The sequence below is a fragment of the Argopecten irradians genome, chromosome 12, assembly GCF_041381155.1.
Source record: "Argopecten irradians isolate NY chromosome 12, Ai_NY, whole genome shotgun sequence".
NCBI classification, from domain to species: Eukaryota; Metazoa; Mollusca; class Bivalvia; order Pectinida; family Pectinidae; genus Argopecten; species Argopecten irradians.
In genome coordinates this window covers 24,855,468-24,864,724 of record NC_091145.1, presented here as the reverse complement: position 1 = coordinate 24,864,724, position 9,257 = coordinate 24,855,468, and the positions used below count along the sequence as shown (strand labels likewise).

Below are 9,257 nucleotides of genomic sequence, written 5' to 3'. Positions count from 1 at the left end.
AGAGGCCTAAATTCTGCAGAAGTTTTAGATCATTAGAAGACAAGAGTCGTATCAAATTTTCAAAATCTGTTAGATAGTGGTTAATTACATCTTTATGACTATTAAAGAAAATTGTTCTCACTGTTGAGTTAACGGAACACTTAAAAATGAAGTGGGTTTCATCCTCAATTTCATTACAAAATTTGCATAACCGCAGAGGACGGGGAATCTTTTTTACCCTACCCGCCTCAATTTCTAAACTGTGGTTGCTAATTCGCAGTTTTGCGAGCAATTTTCTTTATTCAAAATCCTTTATAGAAAGATATGTTTCTTCCTTATAGTTTTGTTTATTTTCTTCTCCTGCTTAGCGCTCAGCTTAACGGCAGTGGGACGACTGGTTCGCCCGTTGTCAGTATAATGTGACCGGGTGGGGTGTGTTGCTTGGTGTCTTCGGTGGCATGCTTCAGTGATATAGCACTATAAAAAGGGCAACAGTTCCACTATACAAGAAGACACAACATGAATATACCGCAGTCTCCCAAAACACGCACCTCGCACAACATACACGCAAGCACTGCATGCATGGGAGGCCGTCCTTACATGACCATAGCTGTTAATAGGACGTTAATTAATCAAACAAACAAACAAACAAGTTTAAATTTACTATACAAAAAAGTTTTACTGTTATTATCTGACTTATTTATCTTAGTTGTAAAATGGCTTTGAATGTACCTTGTATCGATTTCTTTAATAATTGTTTCAGATAACTTTTAAACGTCCTACTAGGATTGGCATTTACAAAGTTATAAGAAATCTTATTTTCCTTTATGATATTAGAAACATAGGAAAACCAAGAATACGTTCCATTTGCATGTATATTTTTACTGACAGCCAGTGCTTCTTTCACCAGGACGTTGATGTCTTTTTGTGAAATCCTTCTTATATAGCATAAAGCTTGTGTATTTATGAAACAATCTAAAGTAAACTGTCCTAATTCAGCCCTGTATCAATGCATACTCTCCAACACCCAAAGCCATTTTACAAAATTCCAAATTAATTTGCTCGAATGGTGTTTTATCAATTAAGGAAAATGGATTAAACAATGCCTTGTTCGAGGAAGCTCTTTTACTAGCATTAGCTATCTTGCTATAGTAATCAACATACCAAATTTCATAGTTATACGTTAAGACTGGTCTGATAAGGAAATTGAATAACTTTTTCCATAGCCATATGGGTATATCAGCTATTCTGTTAAGGTATTGTTTAATTGAGAATAAAACCTTTTTACTTTTCGCACAAAGTTCCTTAACAGCAAGCGAAAAGTTTCCGTTTAAATATCACATAATTTGTAGCCAAATACTCATACTCATTGACTTGATCAATTTCTTTGCCATTAAAAGGAAATGGTTTCACTTTAATACATTTGTTTTCGCTTTTGTTGTATTTATTGATAGCTGCCACTTTGCACAGTAGCTTTCGAGCTCGGTTTTTGATTTTTGTAACCCTTCTGGACTCTCAGATAAAATTACTAAATCATCTGCAAAAGATAAGCTACCTACTTCTACATCTCCTAGTTTGAGTGGGTCGTACTTCAGAATGCTTGATAAGTCGTTTATATACATATTAAAAAGTGTAGGACTTAAACTGTCTCCTTGTCCTACCCCTCTGATAATATCAAAATAGTCCGTCGTATACGTTTTGAATTTAATTGAGGATTGTATTTTTTCATGCATGTCGCATATTATATTGAAAATATTTTTACCGATACCTTTTTCGGCAAGTTTATATAGTAAACCTGTTCTCCAAACGCTATCAAAAGCTTTGTTAAAGTCAAAAAAGCAAGCATATACTTTGCTTTTCGCTTGTGAGTATTTATTCAATAGTGTTTTAAGAACGAATAAGGCATCAGTAGTTCTCCTTTTTTCCCGAAAACCAAATTGATTAGGAAATATCATATTTTGCATTAAGACAGTAATTCTATTATTCAAAATTGAATTAAAAAATTTTGCCAGACATCTTTGAAGAGAAATGCCTCTGCATGTAATTAATAGGGAGATCTGCATCACCAGATTTGAAAACAGGAATAAGGTATGATTTATTACAAGAATTAGGATAGCAACCACAGCTTAGAATTGCTTTAAAATACTTTGCTAATGACGGAATCATAACATTTATGGAATATTTTATAATTTCATTGAATAAATAATCAGGTCCGACTGATTTTCTATGTAGCAAAACGTAAAATCAGCCACTATACATTGTACAATGTATATTTTTGTACATATCAGATTAATTTGATGTACATCAAAGAACCAAACTAACTGTCTCATCTTTTGTCACACATGTATATATAACGACAGTGATAGTAACCCATGTAATATCGATGATGCAAGGAGAGTGAAGTAGCATAAACTCGTCTGTAATGTCCAGTAAGTTACATGTTGCTGTTATATCATCCTAGATACTCCAGGGGTTACTATCACTGTCGTAATATCAACCCCAGAACTATCATATGTCAAAACAAATTTTCTGAAGGCAGTCCAGGAAAAAAACAAAGCCCAATCACAGGCCTGCAGTGACTTCTTTTGAAGATTTCAGAGACAGCGACGCTAATTTTCAAAGCCACATATACACTGTTAACGACAATTTACTGGTTTTTTTTTCAATTATTGTGGTATACATCAAATCACCTGTTATCGCACTTAGAGTCTTCAGTTTTGCTGTGACATATTCCAGGGGTTGATATAATGACAGTGAAAGTAACCTCTGGAGTATGAAGGAAGCTGTCATACAAATACACTATGGAATGGACTTCATTTGATTAATGGAATATAATGATTTATTTTATAAGCTAAGGCCATATAAAAGACATACACGATAAAAACTATTGTCACTGGCATAAGTGTCCATCTAATTTTATCTCAAAGTCTCTAATAGTTACCACATTAACTAACGAATCTGGTAGATTGCTCCAACCGCTGGAGGCAGGGCCTTGGAGCATCTAAAACCACTCTCTGGAAGAAAGCAGATAACGCAGAGCAGCGAACATTGGTACAGAATCAAGGAGATAAGAAGTAGGGTAGAAGAAAGAAGACAGACAAAAGCAGTAGAACTAGGTGTTCAGGTGCCTGGACAAGGTGGGACACAGAACCACGTGTTCTATCCGAACCACGTGTTCTATCCTAATCTGGAAGTACCTACAATTCAAACTGCATTTTCTCCTCCGATCTGTGTATGATGTGCTACCAACACCAGAAAATCTCCATAGATGGGACCTTGTGGAAACACCAACAGGAAAGATATTCTTTCTCGCAGACCTTAGGTGGAAGACCATAACGTCTATAGAGAATATCCACCCGTTTCAGACCCTTTGCATTTATGAAGAAGATCTTTCCGTTTGAGATCTGTCTGTGACAACTCACAATATTTTTGTATTATGGGCGGCCAAATGAGACTTATCCAACTTTATTTTTTAATTGTCTCTCTGTTTATATGATTATCATTTTTTTTTCTTTTCCTATATATGTTATTTTAAACTCATTAAATATCTAAATGAGTGGTACCATTTTGGACAAATACACAGGCATACATGATATGTGAAACATATTTAAAATTAAAGAGATCGAAAATAGGCATCTACCTACACATAACAACCAAACAGGGAATAGCACGAAAGCGTAGATAGATTCCCAATGTATGAGGAAACATTGAATAAATTCTTCAGAAGAAACAAGGTGTCAAGTACGAAAGCCGATTGGGATAATTTTGGTTGAAGAAAAAAATAATTTTCTGGCGTTATTGCGCGAAACTTTTGACGTTTAACTGTTACACTATGGAATTCAATCTGTAATCTCAATACTTATATGTACATCCTCTCAATCCTCTCGCAGCCTATTTACAAAACTTAATCCTCTGTGCTTTTACTTTCTCTCGTGTCCTGTCTAAGTGATAGTTAAAAACATTTTGTCACTCCCTCTCAAAAGATATTTAAAAATAGTTCTCCGAAAATGTTCCCTGTCGCTGTCAAAACTAAGCTGATATTAAAATTCTATCTGAGTACTTAAAAAAAGAGCATAGCAGTGCAATATTCAAAAAGGATATAAGGTCGTCGCAGGAATATATAATGTACGTATTTCGAATTCCGCGGCGACCAACTAACTTACAAGTGCTACCGGTACCATGTGGGTTTACTATACCAAGGGGCGCAACTACGTCAGCCTTGTCTATTTCAGGGTATATCGATATCGTTTCTTGTCGTTGATTTTAAATATCATTATTCTTTCTGGTCGAATACAATATTTATAACACTCGTATTTAATGTTTGGTCATTTATTTAATTGTCGTCTTCACCCTTACATATTTTACCAATTTCATGTCGATGTTTCGCCCTCAGGCGTGGTAGCTTGGTTAGAACAAACGGAAGGTCTGTACTTTTTTATGAAATATACACGTGGTGATACATGTATGAAATGCATTAATACAAAGTTCCGTTCAGAGAAAATGAATTTAGACATCGATCAAATTAAAATAAAAATCATGAATGACACAAGACGATAAAGTTGCGTTCAACAGGTTTTAAATGTATCATTTTCTCTTTCCAATACTGCTATTGAAATAATGAAGTTTTTTTTACACAAAGAATTATTTGTGATAAGTTTAATTGGACATAAGCGTATAAATAACGTAGACAACAAAGGATATAATAATATATATACAGTTACTTTACTTGTTTGCTTAAAAACACACGAAAGAAAAAAGGAAACTAATCAATTAAAACGGTGCATATTGTTCTTGTAAAATTAATATGTTTAGTTAACCGCATTACTTTTTCATTATATTTGCGCAAACTATTTAAGAATTGCATTGTACGATAACTTGTGAAACAAGTTGAAAACATCTCAAAGTCTTATGCAAAAACTAGAAAAAGCTTGGCCAGTCAAAACAGCTATTAGGGAATGTACCTACAGACATTTACTTTAAATAGAGTAATTGGATCAATAGATCGATTCCTTAAAGTTAGTATAAAGAAATGATTAATTCCTAATCTGTTTACAAAGTAATCTTTTCGAATTGGATTACCTGTTTTGATTGGGCTAATCTTATCAATGGTTAGTATCTTAGACCCGTTTCTTATGATATCGAGCACCTTGATTGTGTCACGTGGTTTTAATAGAATTATTGATACTCCGCTGTTGCGAGTACCTCCCCTCTTGTTGTCTGCTATTACATTGTAATGTCATTTTCGTTGCATAATACATCAACAATAGAAGTGTCCTTCCGAACAGTTGTGATTAGTCGGTAACCGATTGTACGTATCGTCAGCCAACCGTATCCTGTCACTGACTTCACACTACCGGGGAGGTTCGAGGAACAGCCTGTCAACCTATCGAAGTTCAGCGTAGCCATTTTTGAAGTGATCGGTATCGAACCAATGGCTGTACCAGCGATAGAGTCACATACACGCTGGAATTCTTATCAAGTAGGTGGAATGGATTCGTAAATGGAAAGTCATGTCAAAATGGAATAATGTAAGGATTTAATGTAACCTAGTGACAATAGGACGCTCTGTTTCGCCGAGCGAGGCATTAGGTACCTGGACGACATTAGACAGTGGCCTCGTAAGGAGCTGTGTAAAATACACACGGGTGGATCCTTATAGTGTAATAGATAGTGAAAATGGTTCTTCTAACCGTCGGAATGGGGAGATATATGTGTGCTGTGTTTTGGTTTGTGCTGCAGATAATTCCTAGTTTATGTTTCATGGTTGTTATTCCGCGTGTTGCTGAAATTGGAAGTGAAGTGTTCAATGTGAGTCACGGGCCCGGCTGGTCATACAGTGTAGACATGTACAGCACGAGCGCCCGGGCCCTCGGGATTCTGACGCTGGATTCCAGCACAGGGGTAGTGTATCTCAATAAACAAGTGCCATGCTGGGATCATCCCTTATTATACAGGGTGTTAGCCAGGAAAAACCGTCATCAGACATTGGTGCAGGTGCCCGCTAATCATACCGTTACTACCCTGTTATTACAAGGCCAACATTGCCTAACGTCAGTTGATCACAGAAAACAAAAACGGACGTACCAAAACCAGGTGTATTTTATCGTACTCTACGGTAAATTTTTAAATGAAAATGGTTGTGTTCAACCAGATCAAAATATTTTAAATATCAATCATAACATTCCAGTATCATTCCAATCATGCAATAATTTTGTAACCGGTATCGATAATCCAGGTGTGATTTATGATATGAAAACGGATTCCATTCTTACCGACAGACAAATATGCTTACATAGCCATGAATGGTCCTTCAATTTTAATCTCATAATGTATTGTAAAGGCATGGAGGCAGATATGAAGGTAAATCTAGTGATCCACAATGTAGGGAATGTCCAAAACACACCAACTATGTATGAGGTGAGACAAGCTTCCAGTCATATACGATTAAAACGAGCCATTTCAATAAACAACCCCCCTGAATTCGAACAAGATTCATATACCAAAAGCGTCCTAGAGGAACAGAATCCTGGTTTGCATGTCATAACCATTACGGCTACAGATGCCGATACAGGGAACGACGGCACATTGACATACAGTTTGGACGCCACTAGTGACCAGAGAAGTAAGACAATGTTCGGCATAGATCCAATCAATGGACGTGTCAACACGACCAAACGTTTAGATCGTGAAGAAATTCCGTTTCATTATCTTCAGGTTATCGCTACGGACAATGGCTCCCCTTCCAGACAGGCACAAACTTTTCTTACCATTGAGGTCACTGATGTAAATGATCATGCTCCAGTATTCGAGAAGAGCGTTTTTTACCAAGACGTCAAGGAAAATATTGGTATTTCAACTACAATTATGTCCGTTAGGGCTACAGATAAAGATTCCGGAGATAATCAGGAGATTCGTTACCGAATAGTAAACCTGTCCGGACCAGCTGGTCAGACGTTCATGATTGACCCCATATCTGGAAGTATCACCACCAAGACACTACTGGACAGAGAAACAGTGGCTAGTTATCAGTTGTTGGTGCAGGCCATGGATCAGGGAGAGAACTCCATGAGGAAGTCTTCCACGGCCACCATCAACATCAACATTCAGGACGTTAACGATAACAGTCCACAGTTCTCAAAGAAACAATATACAGTCGATATACCAGAAGATCACGATTATACCTCCTCCCCAATCATCGCCTACGTGTCGGCAACGGATGCTGACCAGGGTAACAACAGAATCATATCTTACCGTATATTTGGTGGAAATTCCGACAACACCTTCAAAATAGACAGCAGTACTGGTGAACTCTCGATTCAGTCGGCATTAGATAGAGAAAGAGTAGAGTCATACTCTCTATTAATTCGCGCTCAGGACGGTGGGTCACCAATGAGGTCAAATACTACGGTGGTTGACGTCAACGTTTTAGATGTGAATGACAATGATCCGTATTTTTATGCAGCCCCGTACCAGCACTCTGTAAAAGAAAATGTTGGTGTCAACACCACTGTACTATCAGTTCAAGCCACAGACAAAGATGCTGGACCAAATGGAGAACTCTTTTATTCTATATTGTCTACACCAGTTGATTTCCCATTTAAGATTGACGAAAACACTGGCGACATAAAGGTTAAGTTACCATTGGATAGAGAGACTGGAGAAATGTATAACTTTGTTGTGAAAGTTCAAGACAAAGGTACTAAAGTTCGGTCTGCCACAACTGATGTACAAATAATAGTAAGTGATGTCAACGATAATCATCCGGTATTTCCTCACGATGTTTATAATCAGACCGTACGCGAGGACGAGGAGCCAGGTTCAAAGGTCATCTTGAGTCTGACCGCCATGGATGCAGACAGTGGCGATAACGCTCTGGTTGATTATTCCATCGTTTCTGGTAACCAAGATGATGCGTTTAGGATAAATACTCTTAATGGAGAAGGTTTGATTAAAGTCAACAAACCACTTAACTATAAACTGGTATCTCGATATGTCCTTGTTGTTCGTGCGACAGACAAGGGTGGGAAATCTGACACTGCTGAGGTTCACATCCTCGTTCTGGACACCAATCGTCACACGCCAGTATTCCAGGGAACCCCCTATACTATAAACGTGGAAGAAAACACAGACTTGAACACATTTGTATATCAGGTTATGGCTTTGGACGATGATGTCGGAGAAAACGCTCGACTGACTTACGAACTGCACGGATCAACCTCGTTTCGCATTGAAGCCACCACTGGTAAAATTTTCACACATGTCACTTTGGACAGAGAAAAGAAAACCGGAGAAGCATTTTATGTTACTGCCCAAGATCATGGTGTTCCATCTAAGACTGCGACCACGGATGTGACAGTCATCATAAATGATGTGAATGACAACAATCCAGAGTTCACCCAAAAGTCGTATGAAAAGGATGTCATGGAAAATGCCCAGGACGGGGTGAGTGTGATTCAGATCTCTGCGACCGACAGAGACGAACAGGAGAACGCATTTATTCAGTACACATTTCAGGGAGGGGATGACGGAAATGGGGATTTTGAAATAGATTCCTCCTCAGGTACGATAAGAGTAGCACAGCCGTTGGACAGAGAAACAAGAAGTCAGTATGTATTGAAAGCTTTTGCTGTAGACAAGGGTATCCCAGCCCGTTCGACTTCAACCACTATCACAATAAACATTCTGGATATTAATGACAACAAACCTGTTTTCCCCAGTGACACCATCAGAATTAAGGTGATGGAGAATATCCCATTGAAGACAATTGTCGCACAAGTGTCTGCTGTAGATCCTGATGAGGGGGTCAATGCTCAAGTAGAATATGAAAAAGTTGGAGGTGGCGACGCTGACAGTTTCCAGTTAGAGACTCAGCCAGGTCGACCGGCTATCCTCAGGAACTTGATTTATCTTGATTACGAGGAAACAAAAAAGGTGTACCAAATTTTAATCCGGGCAAAGTCTGATCCGTTCTTTAGTGAAGCCCTTGTTCTGGTCATGGTTCAGGATGTCAATGATAATGAACCTGTTCTGAAGGATTTTACCATCATATTCAATAACTTTGTGGATAATTTTATTACTGGAATTATAGGACGTGTGCCTGCCACAGATCCTGACGAAATTGACAGGGATAAACTTATCTACGAGTTTGTTGCTGGAAATGAGGCGGAATTCCTCCATCTGAACCGGTCGACAGGGGAGATAACTCTAGACTACAGACTTAACTCTGATGTTCCAAGGAATGGTACTTTTCAAGTAAAAGTTTCAGGTGAGTTCTTTAA

General features: G+C 37.9%; 1 protein-coding gene across 3 annotated transcripts in view; it reads left to right on the top strand.

Annotated features, from left to right (window-relative positions):
* The first annotated feature begins 5,253 nt into the window (after positions 1-5,253).
* The window catches only part of LOC138336430 (cadherin EGF LAG seven-pass G-type receptor 2-like), a 65,435-nt gene continuing 61,431 nt past the window's right edge, over positions 5,254-9,257 (top strand). For 2 of the 3 annotated variants that reach the window (XM_069285931.1, XM_069285930.1), the window contains exon 1: positions 5,254-9,244. In XM_069285931.1, the coding sequence (XP_069142032.1) occupies positions 5,656-9,244 (3,589 nt within the window). In that variant the 5' untranslated portion in view covers positions 5,254-5,655. The remainder of the gene's footprint in view (positions 9,245-9,257) is intronic. The other variant, XM_069285928.1, reaches the window with a different exon arrangement.